This window comes from Triturus cristatus, chromosome 8 (assembly GCF_964204655.1).
Source record: "Triturus cristatus chromosome 8, aTriCri1.1, whole genome shotgun sequence".
Classification (NCBI taxonomy): domain Eukaryota; kingdom Metazoa; phylum Chordata; class Amphibia; order Caudata; family Salamandridae; genus Triturus; species Triturus cristatus.
The window spans coordinates 698,758,204-698,785,391 of NC_140591.1; the positions used below are offsets into that span (position 1 = coordinate 698,758,204).

A 27,188-nucleotide genomic window follows, 5' to 3' on the forward strand; every position below is an offset into this window, starting at 1 on the left:
TCCTGGAACATCGCAGGACTGCGAACTAAAATAAGGGATGGGAGTTTACAGGATTTTATACAAGATTACCACATTGTCTGTTTGCAGGAGACATGGTCCATAAATGAAGAGCATTTATTAGGTTATAAAACCCATTTCATAGCGGCAGTGGCAGGCATTCATGGTAGGGCAAAGGGGGGTTTAACGATATATATAAAAAATACTATAATTGGGCTAAAAATAATATCGCTCAGCCTACATTCCAACTACCAGATATTGAAACTCTCACTTCCGAAGAATGGGACAATAATTTTAGTGAATACATACGACAATGTCCCGGAAAGCGAGAGATTAAATTTACTTGGGCCTCTTCGAAATAAACTTTCTATTCAGACAAAAAAAATGCAAGGAGCCGACGTACCATGCATTGTTTGGGGTGGTGATTTTAATCACCATCCCTGCGAGGCAAAAAACAGTAACATCTGTGGCATGGCAGAAGAAATAGACAAACACACGTCCCACTTCTCTCACTCTAAAGTGGGGGATTTCCTAAATGAAATGTTATCAGAACTAGGACTTGTAATTTTAAATGAAACTGACATTGTATCTGGCAAAGTACAGCCCACCTATCTGGGTAGGGGATGGGAAACAACAATAGACTATATACTGGTCTCAGCAATACTTGAAAGTAAGGCTAAGAGTTTTAGGCTGTTAGTAAATACCTTAAGTGACCATACTGCACTTGCATTTGATTTGGTCATTGACCAGGGGCAATATAATTCACATCCAATGATGACAACACTTGCTCAGAATAATATCTATCTAGCAAGAACAAATGGCTATGCCATAGGATGGGGAATGATTGATCCAGTGGCCATGACAAACAAAGTGGTTCGCGAGACATATCCAGCAATAGTGAAGTGTCTTGAGAACGATACCACCGAAGAAGAGATTCTACTAAATTTTAGCATAATCATGGAGAAAGTAAAGGATTTTCTAACCCGTAATATAAAAGTGAATAAGCCCAAGAAAAAAAGATGGTTCGATCATGAATGCACCTTGGCGCATAAATCTTTAAAAAAAGCGCTGACAAAACCTCTACGAGATCAAGAGGAAATACGTGGTTTAAGGAGGCGCTATCGTCTAGCATGTAAAACCAGGAAAAAACATTTGAAAAAAGCGCTCTGGGACCAACTATATGAGAGTTCCCGGAACTGGAACAGTGAACAATTCTGGAAGGTAGTAAGGACTCCCTTTTTGACAGACACTAGTGATCTGCCGAAAGTTGACGTAGTGATCGAGGGCCCAATATGGGCAAACCACTTTTCTAAAGTATTTGGTAAAGTAGTAGGGGAAGACCCACTCGAAGAAAATAAACAGATCTCACAAGAAAGTGTATTCCCGATCCTTTTAAATTTTGAGCTAAACGAAGTCATAAACGCGGTAAAAAAGAGTAAAAGCGGAAAAGCCCCTGGCCCAGACGGTGTGCCAGTGGACTTTTTTAAGTCCAACTTAGATCTGTGGGCTCCAATCCTAAAAAAAGTGTTCGATGCAACAATGAAGTGTGGTCTTATTAAAACTTGGTCCCAATCAATCATGGTCCCTATTTTTAAAAAAGGGAACAGGGAAGACGTGACCTGTTATAGGCCTATCTCATTATTGGACTCACTTGGCAAAGCTCTAGGCAGAGTGGTCCTTCAGCGCCTACAGGAATGGGCAGACGACCACAATGTACTATCTGACATTCAGTTCGGTTTTCGAGAGGGATTTGGAACAACGGAACAGGCCTTGAACCTAGCTTTATTGATGGGTAAATATGCATCAGCAAAGCAAGGAAAGTTATATATGGTCTATGTCGATCTCTCCGCAGCTTTCGATTGCGTTTCCCACTCGAAACTGTGGTCAGTGCTCTCTAATATGGGCATAGATATTCCCCTTGTACATCTTCTTAGGGCTCTATATTCCAACGCCTCATCAAGGGTCCGTTTTGGGACGCAGGGCGAGCTATCTGAACTCTTTAACGTGGAGAGGGGCGGGAGGCAGGGTTGTGTACTGGCCCCCTTTCTTTTCTCCCTCTATACTAACGATCTTGAGGTTGAGATGTTGAGAGGGGCCCAGGACCTTCCACGAGTAAAAAATCGCCCCGTCCCGGCTCTCCTCTACGCGGATGACGCAGTAATACTGGCACGTACTCCGCGAGAGCTGCAGAAAGCTTTAGACAGATACTCAAAATTCATGGGTACCTTGGACCTTAAAATAAATATAAGAAAAACGTATGTGATGGTGGCAGGAAAGGGGAAAAAAAAGGAAAAGCCCATCTACCTTGACGAAGAGAAAGTAGATTCGACTTCCCAATACCCATACTTAGGGGTGATGACAGACGACAAACTCAACTGGAAAGCGGCCATTGAAGCCCGCAAACATCAACTTCTGCGAGCTATCATTGCCTTGATAAAATTTTCCCAGAAGCTAGGAAAGCGGCCACCGGTAGAGCTCCTCCGCATTTATAAAGCAAAGTGTCTTTCCATCGCACTTTACGGGGCGGGTCTGTGGGGACATAAAAACACCAATGCCCTGCAGATAGCAGAGAATACATTTATGAGATTTCTCCTGATGGCCCCCAAGCGGGCATCCACTTTTGCCTGTCATGCAGAACTTGGCCTTTCCCATATTGAAGATCTGGCCAAAATCCAACCTCTTTTGTTATGGCGACGTATTTGGACCTCAACAAAGAATTTATTTACAAAAGAGATTGTGGCGGATTGCATGTCCCTGGAACATGTGGGAAAAATAGAATGGCTGCTTTATGTAAAAAATTTCCTTACTGATTTGGGCCTTAATAAATATTATATCGATCCCCAAAAAATTGCTGAGATTTCCAAGAAAGATTTAAAAATAAGGGCCCTCAGCCACTTGGAAGAACTAAGGACGGGCAAGGAGATAAATAAAATATCCACTCAGCACTCCTTGACAGTCATGACCACACTTGAAATGGAACCGTATTTGACTTATGTTGATTCACAATTTGAACGCTTTTTATTGACACAATTCAGATTGAATGTTTTCCATAGACTTGTTGCCTTTCCAAAAAACTATAACTGGAAAGAGGGCCTAATGGCTTGTCCGTGTGACGATTTATCGGAACAATCAACAATGCATACGATACTGTTCTGTAAATTTTACTCTATGCACCGTAAATTATGGCTAATCCCTTTGCTGAGAACACTGGGTTTTAGAAGGTGTCGCATTGCCATGTTGTATTTGCAATTTCTGAATAACCCATTGATTACTAAAAGTGTCAGCACGTTTTTAAAATGTATTTTTAAACATAGAGTAAATCTAGATTGAATCAATTTTAATCAATACAATCAGTCTTTTATAAAGTGTATATTGTGTATGATATATATTTTTTATGTACTTTAATGGTTATTATTGTTTTTATAACCGAATAAAGACTTACTTACTTACCCTACACATATGTTTGTTTCATGTAGGCTGCATTAGAAGAAGGACTAATATGATAGCACATCCATAATCCGTCTGCCCTACTACATTCGGCCCCACTTCTTTCTCCTTGGCACCGTATTTAAGTGATTCCTTTCTTAGGCAGCCTGCCTTCTTCCCCTCGCCTCCCTGTCCGCACTCAGTCACGCGCGCACTCCTTCACCTCACCGAACGTGGGAGTTCCTAGTATGTAATTAAAGAATATGTTAAGTGTTAAGCTGTTAATATTTTATGGCGCGTATTTATATTTCTTTCATAAAAAGAGTTTATATGAACAAAGCTAAAAAATAAATAAAAAATGCTCCGGACACATACAATATAATGAGGCTGGATACCCTGGACATCCGAGAGTATAAAGGATTTAAAACTGCTCCCGAGAGGGGGAGGTAAAACAAAAAGGAGGTTTTGAGAGGGCCTACTGGACCCCATGCCGGACACCGAGGGCAGCTACACAGCACCCTTCCGACCGGTGCATGCAACGAATGGGGTTTGATGCTAGCATCTAGAACGTAATAAAGAAAACGCCCGCACTGATTCTATGGGGTTATACGGTACAAAAGGGGGTGGTGATGGACGGAGCATCAGAACCAATCAAACACTCACACCCAGTCAACAGATCTGGGTTTAATCCATCACCGTTCTTTAGCCCACTCTGCCACCCCAGTTCAGACATGGCCATATGCAAATCAGTCTGACCCTGTGCCTCATGGGAACAGTCCAGCCCGAACTGCCAAGCCATGCCTTCCCTGGACCGGAAACAGCAGTCGAAGGCACTCATTCCCCCTTTTGTACCGCTTTGTTCGCCATAAGTTGGCAGGGTATGCTCAGACGTGAGTCCCTTGCTCACTTTGCCACTGGATTCAAGCAAGCCTGGCTGAAGACGGTTGAAATGCCAGAAACTGGTCCTAGGAAGCTTGTTTCCGGTCCAGGTCCAGGTCCAGGTCCTGGCAGCAACACCATAAAAACATACCGAAATCCTCCCAAACCCAGATGATGCTGGAGTACAGGTTATCCAATTACCCTTCTGCTCCCTATATGTCACTGCTAAAAGCAAGGAAAGGATTTTGCGCCACAACTTTTACGAGTATTTGCTTCTATGTTTTGGCCCTATATTTGTCTAAGAGGCTCTGGATTCATTCTTCTGCTGAAATTTTAGTTTTGTCTATTTTCCTTGCCCTTCTCTTCCCTAGGCTCAGTATATGGCAGTTCCGGTATCAGTCTGTAGGTGCACCATCTCCAGTTATGCCAGCGTCATATCACTCACTTAGTCTTGTTAAAGAGTTTTTTATGCCCATTGGGTTTTTTCCTCCTCTTTGTCACCCAACTTTGTGGTTACCTGCTACTTTCACATGGTCTTTACTAGACTTGGGTCTGCGCCATGGTTATAGGCAACGAGGCAATGTAAGGTCACAGCTACTATTTCTGGAGGTGACACCCATATCCATGCCAAGTCACACAGCAAATTGGGCGTACTTAGCGTTACTTCTGATAGTAAAGAGGTTCACCATGTTGAGTATACAAAAGTGCAATATTCATTGGGAAATGAGGCTTATGAGCTTTTTTGCCTATGGCATAAGCTTAGCGTATGCCTATGAATAATCTGCCGGCATTTATATTAGGCAATTCAGTATGAAACAAGAGAATTTGGTACAAGGTCACCTTCCAACTTCCCAATGTGTGCTGGCAGCGAATTATCTCCACCGTGCTTCCTTACGTAGAACATAGCAGAGCTGTAAACTGCGCAGACTAAGTCTACCTTCCCATAGAATAAAGGGCTTAGTTACAGTACAATTGTTCGGTCTCCTCCTACAAGTAAGCTTTTACCCCAAATCACCGTTTTACTGCATGCAGAGAACTCCTTATCCTAAAGAAAACCAGGAGTTTAGGCTCAGAAAGGAGCCATCCTCCCACAGACTTTGATCCAGGGTCCCTAAACACAAAAATGATAGGAGCCTTTTAAGAATACAGAGTTTCTCTGCATATGGATCTGTGGCCAGATTCCACTTCGAAAAGAAGTGTATTTGAATCACACCTTCTCAACTTGGAATGACAGGCAAAGTCAGGTCCAGAGATCATGAGCTACATGCCTGGCTGACACCACACAGCTAACATGTTTCTCTTAAGTTGAAAACTCGCTATTAAATTCCTTGATGGCTTCCGCAGTTACTGGAGGAGGGAAATAAAGTTATGTTATCTCGTCCCATCTCCCCTCGGCATGACAGAAGGACGTCACAACCAGCCACCAGCACAGGATGAGTGCTTACACTCCCGACTGGAAACGCCCCCGTCTACAGGCCTCCAGTGATTCACACGAAAAATCTCTGCCCTGCCATCTGCGTGTAATTAGTTTTTCATCAGTGATAACAAAAGCCGCGCGCTGCTGACTCTGAACCAAATCACAGCACCGACCTGAAAACGATATGACCGGGTGACCAGCCAAATGCTCGAAGTCCCACAATCTGGGGGAAAGGAAGGCCTCGGATACAAGCTTGAGTAATGTAAAAAGATCTGGGTGGCAATCTGCACGCAGCACGAGGGGTGGGGCTGGAAATTAAACAGCCATGACTTCATGAGTGAACTCAAACCTTTCACGTAGGCCAGCAAGAACGGCCAGTACGTTAAACATCAGCCTCCGACATCTGCAGGTCACGAGCTCGAATCTGTCACAGCCTCGCGCCATCTGAATTGCGCAATAGTAAAACCTGCGTTTTTAAAAACTCACAGAAAAACAAAATGGATGTAATGCGAATTATAAGAAAAAGAATTATTAGAACTTCGTACACTTTGATGGCAACGTGCGTGACTCCATTTTAGATTTGGCTACATTCATGTAAGTTAACCGTTTTTCGGTTATTACTACCAGCAAATTACACGTGATTGGATTTCATGCATATTCAAGGTAATGAAAATACTTTACATTTAAAAACAGTTTGTACTTTAAATAATTCATTCGTTTTTGGAATTCTGAAGAATTATTTCAAACTTATTAAAAAGTAAACATCTATATTTTGAAACACAATTCATTTTTGACGATTTCTAAATTTATTTTAAAACTGCAAATTATTTTATTTCATCAGCCAACTTCAAAAATTGCGTTAAAAATAAAAATTGAGGAAGACTTGTGTGAAATTGACGGCATGTCTCAAAATTCTAACATAAATGCACCTGTTGCATTTTTGGCTGAACCAGGAAAACCATCTATGAAGTGGAAGAACTGGCTACGTGCATTCGAAAACTATTTGGTTGCAATAGATGGTAAAAAGTACGAGCCTGAGAGAAAAAAAGCTATTATGTTTGGGTTACTCGGTACTGCTGGTCAAGAAATATTTGATAGTTTACCTGAATACGAAGTACAACCTGGACAATTCATACCTTTAGATGAATTTCAGGAAGCAGTAAAGAGGTTGGAAAAGCAATTTGGTGAGGAACCAAATATTATGGTAGGCAGGCACCGTTTTGCAATGCGCAAGCAACAAGAAACTGAGACTGTGGAGGAATACATAGCCAGTCTGAGAGCGTTAGCCACCAAATGTGAATTTACTGAAATGGTAGATGTATATATTCGTGATCAGTTTGTTTTCCATTGTTTTGAGAAAAAGATTCAAGAACGACTTTTAGCGTGTAGAAATCCTTCTCTACAGGAAGTAATTGATATTGCTAAAGGTATAGAACGTTCTTTAGAAAGTACAAAGGAACTGTCAGCACATAAGAATCCCAATGCAAATGTTTTTTCAATCCAGGATAAAAAGAAAAATTTTGTGAAAAATGTACAGAAAAGCAAACAAAGTAATGTGGTAGATACTAAAACATTTGTTTGTTTCAGATGCGGTTCTAAAAACCATATTGCAGATTTTCCAGGATGCCCTGCGCTGGGTAAGAAATGTACAAATTGTGGTAAAGTTGGGCATTTTGCAGGAGTCTGCAGAAATTTTAGATCTAATTCAACGCAAAATGCAAGAGTAAGTTATGTTGATGAGTTTAATGAAGAAATGTGTGCTAACATTGTTTTAACCATTGAAGCAAATGATGGCACAATAAAAGGGCCATTAGGTGTTGCGCATATTGGTGAAGTTGAGATAAACATAATGGCAGACTCAGGTTCTCCTATCACCATTATTTCAGATACTAAATATGAAAACAACTGGTCACATGTAGGATTATTAGTTTCAGATGTAAACCCAAAAGCTTACGGTGATTATGACATTAACATGTTAGGTTATTTTCAAGATAATTTAAATGTTAAAGGAAGGTCAATTTTGACAAAAATTTATGTTGCAGAACGTGGCAAAAATATTGTTGGGTGGAAAGACCTAGCAAGGTTAGGTATTATGTTGAAACCTGGTGCAGATGATCCAATCGTTCTTAGTGATGTTTTGGTTGCTTCTGTCCAGTATTCTTGTGTCCCTTCTTCATCTCACAACAGTTTAGATGCTGTTCTGAGCAAATATAAATCGGTGTTTGAAGACCGCATTGGATGTGTTAAAGGTTACGAGCATTCTATCAAGTTAAAGAAGAATGCGATACCTATCAAACACAAGGTAAGAGCTGTTCCCTTATCCATTAGAAAGGAGTTACAAAAATTACTTGATAGGTTAGTCAAAGAGGAAGTGATAGAACCAACGGATTCCTCTGAGTGGATTTCCGCTGTCGTTATCATTAAGAAAAAGAATGGCGATTTACGCTTATGTGCCGACTTGAGGTCACTTAACAAAAATATTTTGGTAGATTGCCATCCGTTACCGAAAATTCAGGAAATATTGGCATCCACATCTGGATCCACATATTTTTCATTAATTGATCTCAAATCGGCCTATCATCAGGTGAAGCTTGCTGATGACTCTAAAGATTACACTACATTTGTTACCCCTTTGGGAGCATTCAGATTTATTCGACTTCCTTTTGGTTTAGCGTCATCTGCAAGTGTTTTCCAGAAACTTATGGAAAGTATTCTCAAAGATGTTAAGGGAGTTGAAAAGTTTCAAGATGATGTTTTGATTCATGCCGCTACTGTGGAAGAGCATAACAGCATTCTCGACACAGTTCTGCACAAGTTTGTAGAGAGAGGTATGACTGTCTCTAAAGAAAAATGTAAATTTTTTCAAAAAGAAATTGAATATTTAGGCCATTTTATCAGTGGTAAGGGTATTAGACCAAAATTGGATCTTGTGAAAGCCATTTCTGAGGCACCTAGACCTGAAGATAAAGATTCTCTACGGTCCTTCTTGGGCCTCAGTGAATATTATTCACGCTTCATAGAAAGTTATGCGGAGAAAGTAGAACCGTTACGTAGCCTTCTTCGTAAAGGAGAAAAATTTGTTTGGTCAAGCAACCAAGATTCAGCGTTTTCAGCAATCAAACATGCTATTGTTAATGCACCAACTCTACATCCATATGATTCGGAAGGTAAAAATATAATAACTGTTGATGCTAGCTCAGTAGGCATTGGTGCAATTTTTACTCAAAGAATTAGGAATGCTGTTCACACTGTAGCTTTCATTTCTAGGCGATTGCTTGATTCAGAGCTTCATTACAGCACTATTGAAAGAGAAACTCTAGCCTGTGTTTGGGCAGTAGAAAAACTGAAAATGTATCTTTGGGGCAAAGAGTTTGAATTGGTCACCGACCACAAACCTTTAACCTATATGTTTGATGGTTATGGCAGGGGTAATGGTAAGGCCTCTGCCAGACTGGTTAGACTTATTGCAAGATTACAAGAGTACAACTTTACCATTAAACACATACCAGGCAAGGAAAATATCCGTGCAGATTTTTTATCCAGGTTACCTCTAGAATCTTCAGAACCACAAGTGGAAGAAGACACTGAATGTGTAGTGGCTTCTGTAGATATTCTGTTGAACTCTGAACAGTCTTGCACTGAGACGGAATGGTTAGAGCTCAGCAGCAGAGATTATGTTTTGAAAAAAGTTATGGAATTTGTTAAAGGAAACTGGCCACCTATGAGAAATTTGACTTCAGAGTTTAAAACTTATTGTCAAGTGGAAAATGAACTAAGCATTGTAAATAATTTACTTTTTCGCGGTGATTTGTGGATTCCTCCTACAAAATTGAGAAAAAGGTTAATAGATATAGCACATAGGAGCCATCCTGGCTCAACACTAACTAAGAAAATGTTGAAAATGTATTATTGGTGGCCAGGAATGGATGCAGATGTGGATTTATTGATTGATACATGTGTAGTTTGCTTGAAATCGGATAAGCACTGGAAGACAAGAGTAAATGAAATGCAATTTGTTTCCATTCCCAACACATCTTGGAGCAAAATAGCTATTGATTTTGCAGGTCCTTTTAATCTTTTAGAACCTGACTGCAGATTCATGATAGTGGTTACTGACTACTACAGCAAGTGGATTTATGTTGAATTTGTTACAGTGATAGACACTAATGCGGTAATCGCATTTCTTGAAAAATGTTTTGCTGTTGAGGGATTACCTTGTATTTTGGTGTCTGACAATGGTAAACAATTTATCTCAGAAAAGATGTTGTCATTTTTACAGCACTATGGTGTTGAACAGGAAAAGACTCCTTTTTATTCACCAAAATCCAATGGGCAAGTAGAAAGAGTCAATAGATTCTTGAAAGAAGGCATTCAACTTGCCATTGCATCCAAATTTCCAGTGAAAGAATTCATTCAAGAGAAGGTGAATGCGTACAACAACACAACTAATTCAGTTACTGGTTTTTCCCCGTTTTTCCTTATGAGAGGCAGAAAAGGTAAAACATTGCTGACACCAATGTTTATTGAACTTAGGAAAAATCCTACAAGCTTTAAAGAAGTCAATGATAGACTTATAAAAGTCAAAGAAAGAATCCAAGAGCATCAAATCAAATCTAAAGCTTACCATGATAAAATACATAGAGCTATCAACAAAAGCTTTGCAAAAGGAGATTGGGTTATTCTACAAAAACCATCCAAAGTACAAAAAGGAGAATCCAAATTCACAGCTCCGTCTGAAGTTATTGAAGTAACTCATAGTTCGGTTCTATTGGACAAATTTGGATGGAGAAGCAAGAGTGATGTTGTTAAACTCAAACCTGGTCAAAGAGAACTCATTGAAGAGTCTTTCAAAAATAACATAGAATCAGAGAATGATTATCTATGGTTACCTTCAGAGTCTTGTATTGATAATCATAAGGTGATGACAAATACAACATGTGTAAATAATTCTTCCGATGCAAACGAGTTTGATAGTAGTTGTCCCTCTGTATCTGTTCACTGTTCACCTGAAAAACATCAGGAATCTGAGTGTGGAGTAGGTAGGCAAAGTCCTCAGATTACAGATGTAGTTACTTCAGAAATTAATGTGCCATCAGATGTTGCAACTTCTAATCAAAATGTATTTGAAGGTACATGTACCACCTCTGGTAGAATGTCATGCATTCCCAACAAGTATAAGGACTATGTTTTGTTTTAACTTATTCATTTTTCTTTGTTATTGGCAAAGGGAGATGTTGTAGTCCTTCTTTCATTACATTTAGTTTAGGCCAAGTTTGGTTGCACTACACTAGCAACCTAGCTGTTACCTGTGACGTTCATAGAATCCCCATATGGTATTTAACTGACGTCACCAAATGCCTCGATTCCTTCGCCAGCTGACCGTGCGTCCGCACACACTTTGCTACTGCCGCTGTGGGCCTTGTTATTGGAAACTTAAATAAATGTAATATATTTACTATTGTGTTCTTGTAAGTTATATTTAAATATAAATATAGTGTATTCCACTACATGGCTCTAAGGGCTTTTGTCAGGCAACAAACCCCATTTTTATCTCTGGCTGGTGCAGGACATTTCCTAGGTAGTCTACCAAACAGACACAGTGAGGGGCCCCGCAGAATAAACAGAACATGTATTCCATAACACATATGATGTGCGAGGTGTGCGTTACAAACAAATTCTTAAGGCACATAAGGCCTGCCTCGATTTTATTGGCCGTTCCACTCGTATTCAGAGACCCTGGAATTTAAAGATGGCTGCTCCGTTTTGCGGATGTAGGCAGCAATCCTGGTTTCCAGCCACAAGGTGTTATAGTTAAGTTTTGAAATGTTTCGTTTTAATAGATCTAGGAGACACCTTTATATTGAGGGTTTCACACACTAATAAGTCTGTGCAAAATGCTTGATGCGTTGAATGAGACACACAAAGCGGGCTAAGGGAAGAAGACAGCACCCGGGCCAGGGAGGCGCAGCCAGACCGATGAGGGACCCGCGATAAACCCCTATCGGGGGAAGAACCAAGGGCAGGTAGCAGCAGAGCCTGGGAAAACACAGGGTGACGATAGGTCAGCTTGGTTTGAAGCGATCAATCGGCAGTGCGCCCTCTCCCCCCCTAGAGCGCTGAGCAGGGTTATAAGGGCATCGGCCCACCCCCCCAAAGAAAGCATGTGCTTCGCCGTTGGCCCACCCATCCACACCAGTAACGGAGGTGTTGTAGTCACGGATGACGAATGGGCCCAGGTGGTGGGGACAGAGGCGGGGGACAGCACAAAGGAACAGATGAGAAAGCGCAATAGCCAAAGGAGCAGCCGCTCAAGCGGCTTAAGGCAGGAGCACGGGGAGCAGGCTACGGGTCAGCAGAGGGCGGACACGCCACTTGCAGCCCAGGTTAGGCACAAGCGAGCGAGAAAGCAAAAGACACACAATTGATGGACGGAATGCAGAACAAATCAAAAAATTCACCCCCAGTCAAGAGATCTGGGTTAAATCCTTCATTCTTTTGCTCACCATGCCACCCCAGTTTAGACCTGGCCAAGGTTAGGCACAAGGGCCACCTACAACACTTGGCAGCAAGGTGTAGCCTAGAGGCCGCAGCAGGTGCTAGACATTTGCTGAGAAGGGGCATTCGCTTAGGGTGCTGGCACAGGGTGCTGTTATGGACAAGGACGGGACTTGATCTACAGACAATGTTGGCAATAATGACATCATGCTTCAGTAAATGTGTTTGAGCATTCCTTTATGTGAATAAAGAGAAGCTGTTTTGCACCATCAAAGGCTCATCTCATCTGTTACCGCATGGGAAGGTGGGGTGCATGTAACGGCCGGGGAGCTTGCGGGCACTCGCCCGTCTGGGAGGGGATAGGTTTACAAAACGCTTAGGCCATGAGCAGGAAGCAAATTACTCCTGGGGCGAGGCAGACTAATCAGTGCTGGTGCCATCAGGAGTTGATACAAAAGAGGTGGGTATCCGCTTACTACAAACCTGAAAATGACTGCAGCTGTAATAGCTGATGTCATAACTTCGAGGCATCTGACTCTTGACAGGGGACGCCATTTATTATGAGGTTTTATTAGACTTAAAAGATATGGCAAGAAACGCCGAGCCTAGCGTGGGGTGGCAGAGTGGGCTAAAGAACGGTGATGGATTAAACCCAGATCAGTTGACTTGGGGTGAGTGCTTGCAATGTTCAACACTCCGTCCATCATTTCCTTTGGTTCAAGAAACGCCGAGCCTGAAAGATTTTTTCCCTGGGCCACACTTCAAATCAAAATATGCAGCATTAACACCATGAAGTAAAAGGGTGAAAACGCTTTCTGAAACCAATGTGTGTAATATCATAGTCTTCTCCCCCACTACCTAGAAGTGGAGTTAGGTCTCCAGCTTTAACTGGCAGCAGTGCCGCAGAGAAGTCCGCGTGCATTAACAGTTTTGGTTACGCGAGCTCTTTGCAGCACCATTTGATGGTCCCGAGTTCCCTTTCTTTAAACATTGAACACATATTTGACTTATGTCACATGTGTTTTAAAACACATCCATGAGGACATTTTGGCGCCCTTTAAGCTTGCAGTGACTCATGACCTGCTAATACATTTTGTGGCTTGATTAACTTTAATTATAGGCCCATCGAGCACAGTCCTCTTGAGTCTTTCCACTCCCGGACACTTTTATTCGGATTCTTTTTCTACGGTAAAGGACATCTGCCCATTGACTGTCTTGGTAAGCTCTTACATAACTGCACGTGGGTTCGACTGCCCAATCCACCATATCTTCACCAATTAAGTATTTTAGACTATGCTCCCTAATTATATTTTTACTGATTTTTGTGAACACGACAGTCTATAAGTAAGTAAACCTTGATCACCTTAACCCCGGTCATACCTTTGGGTATAAACTGGCACGACATTAGCTTTGGGTGCTTCTTTTTCCTTCCACGTTGTTTGATAAATGCCTGTTGACACTAATCCCGATGAAGACCTGCGCTAAGTTATTTTGCCAGGTTTGAAATGTCAACAACAAAAGTGCTTTGGACTGCATCAATTACCAATGTTAACATTTGAGTGGAAATATTAACTATTGTAATATTCTACTCTAGCCCAACTAACACCAAGCACATTTATGTCACCGATTTCACTTCGCAGGAGGACTGCGTCGGCACTTTAAAACATAATTTTTATTGAACCTATCATGGCTTTATAAACCCACAATATCAAACTTTGTGTTTGCCATATGGGTTTCTTTCAATAAATTACTTAGAACTTGTGAATGGTATAGAGTAATTTATGAGCATTATGTTTGTTCGGAGTAACTAACTTTTTTCTCAAGTACTGAAATTCAATTTCTAATGATTCTAACAAAACTGTTCTATATACGTTACATCCGAAATGGAGGCCCGCAAAAAGTTAGTTAATGGCATGTGTCAGGCTCTGTTTTTAATTGGTAAGCCATTTTAGGTGGAATTTTTCATGGTCAGAGTGAGATTTTAGCATCTATTCCTCGTCCGACACTTTTCTCTCTCATTTGCGGAGGGTCAAAGTCTGATGATGAAATATGAAGTCCCGGAACACAAAAAATGAGTGCTATTTCCACAACCTGCAACCACTGGCACAAAGTTAGCCCAGCCAAATCTGCCTTTGAAGCCACCACCATTCTGTGGACTTTAGAAACCATTGGGAGGGATTTCCTTCTTGAATCACCACTACCTAGCAAGCAGGCGAGCTGCCATCCTGCACTGTGGATTAATCTATGCAGCAGCGCTGGCTCCTTTCTCCATGCATTAGCCAGGCATCCATCTTCAGGGCTAAAAATACACCGCTGAAGACAAACTACGGCTTTGAGCTATAAAGCACTCTCCAGGGACCAGAGACTTGCTCATCACAGCTGACCTCTACTCGCCTAAACAGCTAGGTCATGAATTATTGGTATAAGACGGTTATAAACAGTAACCATGATTTCTGTTGCACTCTTGAAAGATGCCTAGTCATAATTAAACGATGGGAGTTGCTTTCTACAGTTGGCAATTCAACTGCAAATTAATGAGCCATGCAAGCATATTTTTAAGATAAAAAATATGTTTTGATTCACAATTAAATTGAAGTTGGAGATCGAGGAACAGCTAATGGCTTGGCAAGTTCACATCGGCTTTCGCTTCATTCAGAAGCTGATTGATTATAGCTGTGGTGCTATAGAATTTTGCACCCGGAGCCGGTTCAATGCTAAGGCTGCTCTGGGCATCTGCTTTAGTGCGCCATGCCAGGAGGCTTCTACATTGCAAAAATGCAGTAAAAAATGCCTTTTTCTAGTAGAGAGAGGCAATGCCCCAAAACCGAAATACCATTAAGGCTAAGATTCAAAAAGATAACTTATCTGATCTATTAACTCCAGATAAGCTTACCTAGCAACACTTGGTGATCACATTCATGAGTAAAACACCCAACACTAAGGCCCGATTAAGAGTCTGACGGTCCACAGGGGCGCGGCAGGAGCAGTCTCCCGACTGCCCTATAAGGAGTCCATACTGTGCAGGAACTGTTTGTGGCGTTCCCATTGCAGTGCCCGTTTTTAGAGGCACTGCATCGGGAAGGCCCAAAAAAAGCACACCAGACAGGCGGAAACTCCTAATCGGGTGGGCGGCTTTGGCGGTGCAGAGTCAAAATCATAATCAAGCACTACGTGTACATTCACTAAAATGATGTAAAGTAATATTTACCTAAAGGGGAGGGAGAGGGGGAGAGCGGGGGAGAGAGAGAGAGAGAGAGGGAGAGGGAGAGGGGGAAAGGGGGAGAGAGAGAGGGGGAAAGGGGGAGAGAGAGAGAGGGGGAAAGGGGGAGAGAGAGAGGGGGAAAGGGGGGGAGAGAGAGGGAGAGGGAGAGGGGGAAAGGGGGAGAGAGAGAGGGGGAAAGGGGGAGAGAGAGAGGGGGAAAGGGGGAGAGGGAGAGGGGGAAAGGGGGAGAGGGAGAGGGGGAAAGGGGGAGAGGGAGAGGGAGAGGGGGAAAGGGGGAGAGAGAGAAGAAGAGGGGGAAAGGGGGAGAGAGAGAGGGGGAAAGGGGGAGAGAGAGGGGGAAAGGGGGAGAGGGAGAGGGGGAAAGGGGGAGAGAGAGAGGGAGAGGGAGAGGGGGAAGGGGGAGAGGGAGAGGGGGAAAGGGGGAGAGAGAGAGAGGGAGAGAATGTGTATATATATATATATATATATATATATATATATATATATATATATATATATATATATATATATATATATATAAAATGTGGCGCATTCTGGAGCAAGCACACTGTCGCAAATATTACAGAAGCATGGTGTGGTAGCATACTGCCATTTGCAGAGAGCACATTCTTGACTGAAACTGCCATTAAGACCCAGATTTACTACTTCATGCAACACAGCGCAATGGGGGAGAGCTGAACTGCGCCATAGTAATAAGATATGGCATTGTTCATCTCTCCCCCTGTACTAGTGCAGTTGTGACAGCCTCGCACCAACACAGGCACCCTTGCGCCATTGTTGGGTGTTGGACAGGAAAGGTTTTTCTCTCCAAAGGCAATTTCACATTTTACCCACTGACAATATAGGAAGCAAATAAGCAAACGCAAATGCCATGACATTTTACCTTTATGCATTTTGAACTACATTTGCTACATTTCTGAGTGAGTAAATGTTTACACATGCGAGTTCGGGAAGCTGCAGTAGTGGCAGCTTCCCAGGAGTACTCTTGAAATTATTTTTCAAAAGGCAAGAAAGTATTATATATGCAGCAAATGTAAAGCCAGGAGAGCAAATATTCGACTTTCGTGGACAGTGGGCCATCAAATGACCAAATATTGTGTTGGTAGTCAGTTTCTTTGGTTAATCTGAATGAACCGACAGTATTCTACCACCTACTCTTTTTCCTATGCTTGTGAACAACCTTTTCTGCATCGGTTTTCAAACCGGTTACAATTTGCATGCATCTGTCTGAAAAGAATAGTAAAAGCAGCCCTTTGGGTAAGTTACCTGCTTGTGAAAGTCGGGAATAAAACTGAAAAATATGTATTTTTCACCTTAAAATTCCCTCTGCTGATAAGGCAGCAAATATACTAAAATGCCTTCCGTCACCCTAAAATTAATGCCACTAGCTTATCTGGACATACAGCCAGATCATTGCAGGTGGGAGCCTGGGCAGGGTATTTGTTACCTACTCTCTTTTTTCTGTTCGGAGCATTAAACCGATGGTTACTTTTTATGCAAAATGATGAAACTAAAAAGAATTGATATATGTGCCGACTGTGTAAATGTCGCTAGAGAATGCCAGTTTGAAAATTCAGTGCAAACTGAGTCACAACTGGCCTCAAAAAGTCATCTTTCCAGGCCCGGGCTGGCTACCCAAGAGACGTGGACCAGTTAAGAGCTATATTTATCCCCTTTAATAAAATAACCATACTCTTTGGGATTCTGTGACCTACTAGCAAATTGGAGAAAAAATATTTCCATTCATATTTGCTGGATTAATGCTTGTTTGTGGCACCTCTGCAAATTCCTTTCTTTCAGAGAGTGGAAAACAACTCCTTGAATATAGATTTGCTATTTGCAGATTTTAACAAGGTCACAGTGGAGAAAATTAAGGCGAATGTGTTTTAATTTTTACTAAAGTCACTGGCTCTCCTAAAAGGTTATCAGACCTGGAGGAATGGGGGCCAAAGAATGTGCTGGGGGACAAAGAATGACATGCCTACTCTACAAAGAGAGCCTCCATTATTTGACTTGGGAAATGGATGAAAGAAAATAACACAAAATATACATGTAAAGTCACAGAACAAAGAGCCATAAATCTAAGAGTATCAGTTGTACAGTGGCGGCGCCATACTCCACTGCAGTCCAAAAAGTGTTACAGCCTTCAACAAACACTAGTTCCATACCTTGTAAGAACATCTAGAATCCAGGTGTTTTGAATAGGAAACCTGGAAATGAATATGCCCACTAGGGGCTGACAAAGCATTACCCCACTTTCCCTATAACTTGTAACCACGTGACTCCTCACTACAAGTCAAATCCTGGTTCTTGGTCATTTTAACCTCAGAATGGACCTTCCAGGCGCCAGACCAACCTTTGAATTAGGATGAAACATACTTTTTCGAAGTAAGATCTTTCTTCAGAGTAAGATCCTACTCAAACATTCCATCCTCATAGGAGGCCCCCAAAACAGAAGGAAAAGGCAGCTGAATGCAACTATTTAACAAGCACCCATGATGTAACAATCAGAAAGGATACAAGAGTGGATATTACACCCAGGGTGTGTTTTGAGATAATAAAGTTCATTGTATGTGTGTCTGCACTAAAAAAAACAAATAAATACAAAACGAAAAATCACAGAAACTGTGCTCCACATTGGGTCATGTCCACCCAACATTAATCGAGAAGATAAAAAAACACATACGAAACAAACTGACTTCATATTATTCCTACATTTGACAGAACACTAAAGTCTGTAGCTTTGTCTTCAAAAGGGTAACTAATTGTTCAAAAAACATCTGTGACCCCATCACAAAACTTTATTCGGTCTAAACAGACCATAAAATTACCTAATAAAGACAACAAATCATACAATATTATACGAGAGTCTACGCACAGCACAGATTCAATCATTAAATCTCCCATACCTCAAAATTCGGGCCCTTATGACTTCATACTATTCCTACATTTGACAGAACACCTAATTCTGTTTTGTCTTCAAAAGGGTGGATAAATGTTCAACCAACATCTGTGTATAAAGCGTGTCCAAAGAAGAGGAACAGAAAATACCTGAAGATAGGGGTATTATTCAAATGGCTAAGGGGTACAATGACACACACACTTTCATTGAAAAGTTTGCTCCTTAGGAGCCTTTATCATACAATAAAGAAAAAATCACAATGCATGGTTCTCCTGGGATCTAAAATGTATTCGGACTAAAATGAGGAAAACAGAGATCCTGGTAAATGAGTCCCACAGGTACTAAGTTCTTGGAACTAAAGGAAATATGAAAACAATTAAGAAAGTTAACTTTTGAGCTTCTCAAATTCAACTATTCATAGTCTCCCACAGAATGCATTAACTAAAGTGAATTGCACATATATAGGAAATGAAATATCCTTTTGCCGCCAATACCCATTTCTCCATATAAAATTTATAGAAGCCACAAAAGCACAACGTAATGTTATCTCTTTTTCTAAGGAGCAAGACACTTACTTGTATTTTTGCAAGGGCTCAATAAAATTCAGAATTGAGAAAGGGGCATAGCTCTACTGACAACTATAAACAGCTAGGGGTTTAACTTTAAGAAAAGCTGGCTCATATTCTTGTGTATCACTTTAGGCAAGACTTGCAATTCCAGAGTGAGACATACTGCAGTCAAGTATTCAAGAACACAACCAAACTCTGGCTCCACCTCCTACTTGGCCATCTTTTCAATTTGCCTTTTGGCCTCTCGCTCAAACACAACCGATGTCTCCAAAATAAAGGCAAAGATGTGGATACAAATGTTAAGGTGGCAATGTACTATGGTAAAAACATCTCCCTTCTTCCCTCTTCTACGAGTGTTAAATAACATTTTAGTGGGAGAAAAGTAATATGATTAACTTATTTAAACCATAAAAAAACACATTTTATGGATACACAAGGCGGGTACTAAAATCTCTTGCCGATATGGTGGAGCCCTATCCCTCCCCCTGGACCCAACCACTTGACTCATACACCCCATCAGTCAGGCAGTCTAGTCAAATGGGTAGTGGCAGAGAGAGACCTTCTTTCCAGAACAATTGCCACTGACCTGTGTAGAGTATCCCACAGGCAAGAAACATGTTGACACGCAAAATATGAATGGTCATAAACAACCCTCTTGCTTTTAGTTTACCAATGGCAGACACTAATGAAAACAAGTAAGAAGTCAACACTATCTACTTCTAGCAATTCTAACCCATTAACTTCCTTCTAATAACAAGGTGAAAAGTAGCCACTAGACAACATCAAACAGTCGCTGCAGAGTCAGAATACTGGCCTTTTTGTTAATAGAAAAAGTCAATCTGTCAAACCATCTCCTAAAAACAAAGCACTTAAAGATGAATGCCTATTTTTTTGGGGTAGGATGGAAATGCAGAGTTAAGATTTACTAAAGCACATAAGGAACATGTCTTTCTACATCGCAGAGGAGTTCCACAGAAGACATTACATTATGGGCTGGTCAAAGGACAATAATCATTAAAAAAGTAATTATCAGATTACATGCTGTTTTCTCTCCTGCTTAGGAAAGAGCCAAAGTGAACTAAAAGCAGCCTTGAAATCGTTTCACTACTATTCACATAATACACTAAGTGTGCAATGGTGTCTGACCATCATGTCTGACGAAGCAAACAAAAGGAGATGATGGACGGAGCACCATAACTTTTCAGACGATCACCCCAGTCACAGATCTGGGTTGAATCCATCATCGTTCTTTAGCTCACTTCGCCACCCCAGTTTAGACACAGCCATATGCAGATCAGTCTTGGCCCTGTGCCTCATGGGAACAGTCCAGCCCGAACTGCCAAGCCAGGTCTTCCCTGGACCGAAAAAACAAGCATCCTGGGACCGGTTCCAGGGTAACACCACCATATCTGACTATCAAAAGGAGGTAACAGGAATGAAGTGCTTTCCTCCAAGAAGTGGGGGGTAAACAACTGATTTTAAAGCTACATTTTCGAAATAATCCATGGACTGTACAGTCCGGCACAGAGCAAGACCCAATAAAATTTTCAGTACTTCAGGCAAGGTGCTCAGGAGGATTCTTTCTTTGCTGCAGCACAAATATGTGATTATTCTTTGAAAAATGAAAGTCGTTCATTAAATCTGATGGGATGAGCAATTCCAAGATATTAAAAGGCCCTATTTCGAGTCGAAGGGAGGATTGAACCTATGCCATGTAGGGTCAGACTAACCCACCCGATCTGGAATAAAAGGTAAAATACGACGGGGAGGAAGGGATGCAGAGAAGCGATCTGCTATTACAAGGATGCAGCCATTTTGTTAATATGCGTCACAGCCATGAACCCAAAATCAAACGTGAACTGAGTTTTGGTTTATTTTCAAATGCAACAAATGGAAATCTAAAAGGAACAGGAAATCACAGAGCCCAGTACGATTTCAAATATTATATATTTGAATCCAAGAAAACATTTTCAATTTTGGGACGATGGAGCTTTAGAATATCCAATCTTTCATGACCACCAATATGAAGAAGAACAATAGTAAATAATGCAGCATAATTAGAGACAGAAAGGCAGGCAGCACTGTGTGTTGATGATATAAAACAGGACTGGAATGATTTTTCATGGCAACAAATGACATCTATGAATGCTTAAAACAAAGTACTGTGTCTCAAAAAAGGAAGGCCAAAACATGTCACATAAAAATTAGGTGATTTTTATATAAAGTCACAGAAAGTAATGCTTAGTTGCATGGCTAACAGTTTGAGGCAATCATCAGAAATCGAAGTGTACACTGCAGTCCACTTTGCTAGGGTCACTTAGATGCCGAATAAAATAAGAAATAACTGGCCATCAATTGCAACAGTCTAAATATCACCCTATAAGCAAGGTTGGTTATTTTTGAGACAAACACCAGATTACATACAATACAAAAGAATACCTTTCATATGTACCCAACGCTACCTAGCCGCGACATTTATTAAACACTGATAAATGAAGCAAGGATTTTATTGGCCTCTGAATGTGAACACAACCGGATCCATCGAGGCATTAGTGCAGCTGGTGATCCTGGAAGAACAGGAAAGAGTCCAGCCTTCTTCCCGAACTATCCAGGAACGGCTAAGTGCTGGCTTGACTGTCCTCTTCTGATAGGCAAGAAACAACGAGGTCAACCCAACACACTTGAAGCTAGAGACCAGACAACATCACTGACCCTTCTTGAGGGACTTGAAAAAGATTATGCATATGATTTGGAAATAGCAAAATGAATGCTTGGCAGTTTTGGAAGGAGGCGGCGCTTGTGTTGAAATCACCACCTTGCATCCATGAACAGTTAGTCCTTCGCTCTGTTCACCAGGAAGAATAAAGCCTAAAGCACACAGCAAGGAAAGCAGACAGAACAGCGGGGTCGCCAAGAGTCAGGATAGACCACGGCTTAGAAACCTGGAGCACACCGCCAATCACAAAGGTATGTTCCTAAGCAGCTTAACCGAGAGAGACAAAAAATAAGCATAAAGCCAAACAAAAAGGTAGTGCAACCCGAAAACACAGAGACGAGCACTTAAGGGTTTATTTGAAGCATCTCTCTGCCTCCTTCCCCTCCACTGTTTGACATCCAGTTTATAAGCCAAGATCAATGTCTCCTGGAGTTAAAGCACTCTCTATCGACATTTGCAGGCGGCACATCAGGGGAAAATGAGCGAGCTATTATGTAGGATCTGCATTGTGATACTGAATAGCTTATGTCAAGCAATTTCTCCAGTCAAGATATTTTCAAGGTTACAGTACATTTAAAATATCAGAGACCACGAAGAATCTAGGATTTAACAATTTAAATGTTCCTCTGTAAAGCACTCAGTAAGATATGCAAGAAACATGTTCATGTTTAATCATGATATTGCAATTGACTATCTGCACTTCTACTAAGACACACACACACACATACACACACACTCGATTTGTAAAGATTTTAATTAATCATGCACAAATAAAAATAAATAAATACTTAAATACACACACACGCCAAGTCACACCTAGTGTAACGAAAACAAGACGCATTTACCAGCGCAGAATGGATCAGAGCCGAGTCCTCCTTCGCCAGACCGTGCGCCGTGTACTCCAGGGCATTGCTGTCGCCCTGCTGCTTGCAGATGTGGGCACAGTTCCTCTCGAACACGGTCCGGATGCCTTTGAAGAGGACCACGCTGGTAGTGCAACCCATTCCAGATGTGTACAGGGCGACATCAGCAGCAGCCCTCGCTCCTCTCGCGGTGTGCCTCCCCCAGCATCAGCCCAAACATCCTCCCTCGAACCATCTTCGCGAGGTGTAATTTGCAATGCATGGCCGGCCAAAACCAAAGCAAAATCAATCTTTTCCTGGTGCCCTCGGGAAAGCTCGTTCCAAAAAAAAAAAAAAATCAGGTACGAGAAAATAAGAGAGGGAACGCGGTCCGATATTGTACCTTACAATTCCCCCCACGACCTCTCATGAGCATGCCATGCACCATAAACTTACATGAGATGCTGATGTGAAAAGGCAGTGTGGGCTGAACTGCACCGAGCCTCCTATGCGATTCTCACGCCAGCTCCTGGAGGGACGGAGTCGGCTGCACTTGCTGCTGTCTGCCACAGAGCATCTTCGGCAGCCGCAAGACGCTGCCCTCCCAGCATGCCTTGCACGATCTAAGAGCTGACAAGAAATGCTCTTTCTTGGCCTAAATACGCTGCTTAAAGCTTTGGCGTACGTTTCAGAGCCTTAAAGAGAGGGAAAGAGAGCAAATGGGGTGCTATCGGTACCGCGGCTGCTATGGAAACGCATTAGATGGCCCCTTGCAAGCTCAGCTCGCGCAGGCACGCGCCTGCACCGATAATGGTTTGCTGACAGCTAGACACAGGGGAGCGCGGGATTGACACTACAATCTACTCTACCTCTTTCGGCGGTCTCTGCGGAGGACACGGTTTGTAAATTTTCATCGGCAGGAAAATGACTTTGCTTAATCCGTGGCGTGTGACAATGTCACGCGAAAAACAACACGGTGGAATGATTTTCTAGTTCACGTTAGCATACACCTCCTACCAAACACGCGAAGGCGCATCTTGGGTGTGTAAGATCTCACACCTTCTGAGGGTTTCTGGTGACGCATGGGCGACGCATGGGCCACACCAGCGGCGTGGCATCCACATTTATAGAAATATGAGTGGGAAGGATGGAATCCTCACGGGCAGGCAGCAAACGAAGCCCACATTTTCGCCATGAAGGTGCCAAAAAAAAACCGCAATATGCACTTGCAAGGGGAGCCCAACCCCACGAGAGCATTCAGCACGTAGAACAGCAAATCAAGTCAATATTTCTACAGTATTTGCACTGGCCGGCAAAGTAGAAAATAATGGTCGTACAAGGCTGCAAGTGCAACACTGGACATATCATGGCGTGTCCCCGATTAGCAGATTCAGCTGAAATTTGGAACGCCTTTTCCTCCACTAGGGTCTTAATTAAGACTGTGATGGGCGAGATCACTGGTCCTAACTAGCTTTGGCCAGCCAAGCAAACCAGCAGCAGGCCCTTAGGGACCAATCCATTCCTTAAGGACATTTTAGAGTTTGGGATTTTGACTTCCACCCAAACCTAATGGAAGTTTGTGTAATTAGTTTGCAAAAGGAGTCTGCCGAGTCCGGTTTGTGAAATGAATTCATGCATTATTATGAAGGATTGACACCAACTTCGCAAATCTGCTGCGCTACAGTCTATTGAAGACAAAGATCAAACAGGAGCTTACAAAATGAAGATGACAGGTACTCTTACTGCCAAGACCGTCCATAGGATGACTCCCAGGACGGACGGAATGTACTGGTGTCGCCTCTGGTCAGCATCAAAGTACATCTTGGGCCACTGATCAGAAGTTTACATGAACGAGCACTTGCTGTAACTTCTCTTGACTTGCGTGCCTTTGCGTGGCATCGAGTGAGATGGACACTTGGCACCTTGTTTCTATCTGGTACCCAGGTAGTATTAAATGCGGTCTCTGGTGCTATAACGCATGTACCTCACAATAACAATTGCTCGCAGCATCTGTTCAATGTCTGCAGAGTCCATGTGGTCTCCAGTCATGGTCATGTGTTTTGTGGCATATTAGTTGGGAAGTTAGTGAAGTTTCTTTACATTGCAAGCCTTCCCCTCTTGCAAATCCAAGAAACATTTGTACTGATTGACAAGAGTGTTGAAGCAAGGGTTGAAAGCATATCTTTGACAGTACTGAGAAGTCTTACAGGCTTTCCTGTATACAAAAGACATTCAGTAACTTCTCAGAGTCTCACCTAAAAGCGATTCAATTCAGAGCCTGTGTACAACAACAGATCAACACAAACATTTATGCTGTTACATTGAGTTAGCAGGGAATACATGCCAACAAGAGCCACCGCATCAAGTCACAAAGCAATAGAAGTAATATGAGACTGGCAGTGGCGGATCCTCCGCTAAGGCGGAGGAGCGTCGTCACACTGCCTTCAAGCAGGAAAAGAAAGGAAAAAATAAAATGTTATTATCATTTTATTTTGTCCTTCTGCTGGGGCAGCTTGCGTGAGGGGGTGGGGCTGCAGAGCAGGGGAGGAGTGGTAGAACCCTCCTTAAGTCCACAATGACTGTTTGGCTGGCCCTCTCAGGCCGCCCAAAACATTCATGCGCACTGTCCCTGTTCTCCATGCAGGCTGCATTACAGCCTGCGTGGAGAACATGCCCACCCCTCCAGGCCCTAGCTGACCGCCGTGTCATGGTGCTCAGAACAATCACAACGCTGCATTGCAGCGCTGTTATTGGTTAGGGGAGCCTGTGTGCCAGATGCTTCCTGATCCTGGAGTCGACGAGAGCAGGATCGGCAGAAAGGTAAGTGTTGTGTGTGGTTTTTTTATTGGGACCCACGTGCCCCCTTAGCCCCCCCCCCGCCCCCACGCCAGCCCCGCCACCCACAAGCCATGCCAGCCGCCCCTGGAGACTGGATAAACGAAGGGAAAGGGATAAGTACAAGTTTATACAAGAACATAAATGATAAAAGAAGGAGAACGTTTTGCCACTGACAGAAAGCATACAAGGATCGGAATGCAATAGTAAAGGTACATAGTTAGCAAACACTGGAGATTCACACTTTAAGGGACACAGCGGAAGCTCAGTAAAAAAATAATTTAATATGTTAAAAGATAGGCCCTTTTGTACTAAATTTACAGGGGCAGGGATACACTGCAGCAATTTCTTTACAGTGAATCAGGATCCAGCACAGTTTATGAGACATCAAATAAGACTTGTGACAGGATACGTAATCCCACAAGGTCATACATTTGGGGGAAAAAAATACAAAAAAAGTGAGGCAATGCAAGATTGAATGCCATCATCCCCAATGTGTAAGAAAGCAACAGATGTCTTACTACAAATGACAACTAAGATCTACAAATGGTTATGATAGTCACAGAAGTGATGAGGAAGGCAGTTCTACAAGAAGCAGCCAGACGAACGAGTCTGACAATGAAGGGACACACAAGAATCAGCCTGTGGAAGGGATCGTACAGGAGGAAAACTACTGATATAAAAGTGTCTGCTCCAAGAGGAAGGGACAAGAGGTACAAGAAATCCAGGGAATGGGACTACAATGCTGAAGGTAGTTCAGGAAAGGTAGGTGAAGTCACAAGTCAGATGCAATCAAACCAGATGACGGGCCATGGGAGACACAGCAATGTGGAGGACAATTGCTGAACCCAAGTAAAGAAGAGAGCAGGCTTTGGATTCGGTTATTAGAATACTGGTAAAAAATGACCAGGGAGATTTCTTCAGAAATGGAACAGTGAATATTAGTCTTGCAGTAAAGTGAGGTTGCATGTACGGAAGGACAACCATAAGTGTAGCAGTATTAGAAGTTCTTGGTATATATAACAGTGGGATATGGAGCCAGGCTTGGTAAACAGAAAGCTGAATGAGTAATATTTTATATCAGAAACCAAAGGTAAAATTAAAAGGAAAAGAAAAAATAATTTAACCTAAATAGGTAAACTATCAAATAGCAAGGAAAATGAGAATAAGGAGCCAAAGAGAAACACTGGAAACAAGTCTTGCTGATGTCAGTGATTCAACCAGGGGGTTAAGGGTATCGTTTTAAAATCTATTTGTGCAAAAGGTACTTTAACTTCTGTAAATCAGTCAGCAGTAAAGTGGATTGGCTAGAAATACTATTCTGCATCACATACAAACGTAAACTTGGCACCAAATACACATCTACATGAATTGAGCACCCCTCGCTCCAGCTCTGATGCAAAACACCACACACTTCTCACATAGTTGAGACTATAAACAAACATTCATAACCAATCTGGCACAACAAACTGGGTAGCCTCCTACCCTGCCCCAAGAGTTCTGTGGGCCAAATCTCTGGTATTAAGCACAATACAAAGGCTACAAAAACAGGGTGATATAAAAGGTTTAAAAGTCTTTGGGGAAACTGCAACTGCACATTCTTCCTGCGTCTTTCAAATTATTTTCTGACAAAACTGAAACTATCAGAAACAATATCAAATCTCCCTCAACATTTGCTCCAGCCATGCATCCAAAAGTCTGAACTTGAGGAAGACTTTTTTCAACAGTACATTCTAAATATCTCAAGCTGGTAATCAGAACCTAACATGGACAAGATACTTTACAGATCATATTCCACTGATGATCATCAAGACCAAATCTGATATTTTCGAAGCACGCAGAGTCGCACTAATCAAGGCATCCTCTTGGAAGGGATGTTCCCTGACT

The 27,188-nt window shown here is 42.1% G+C and overlaps 1 protein-coding gene across 6 annotated transcripts in view; it reads right to left on the reverse strand.

Moving 5' to 3' along the window:
- Positions 1-27,188, reverse strand: part of DOCK9 (dedicator of cytokinesis 9) — a 1,069,784-nt gene that overhangs the window by 891,855 nt on the left and 150,741 nt on the right. For 4 of the 6 annotated variants that reach the window (XM_085622120.1, XM_085622119.1, XM_085622116.1 and 1 more), the window contains exon 1: positions 22,470-23,035. The exons of the other annotated variants lie outside the window; for them this stretch is intronic. In XM_085622120.1, the coding sequence (XP_085478246.1) occupies positions 22,470-22,628 (159 nt within the window). In that variant the 5' untranslated portion in view covers positions 22,629-23,035. Of the gene's footprint in view, positions 1-22,469; positions 23,036-27,188 lie in introns of those variants that run through there. 6 annotated transcript variants of the gene reach the window in all.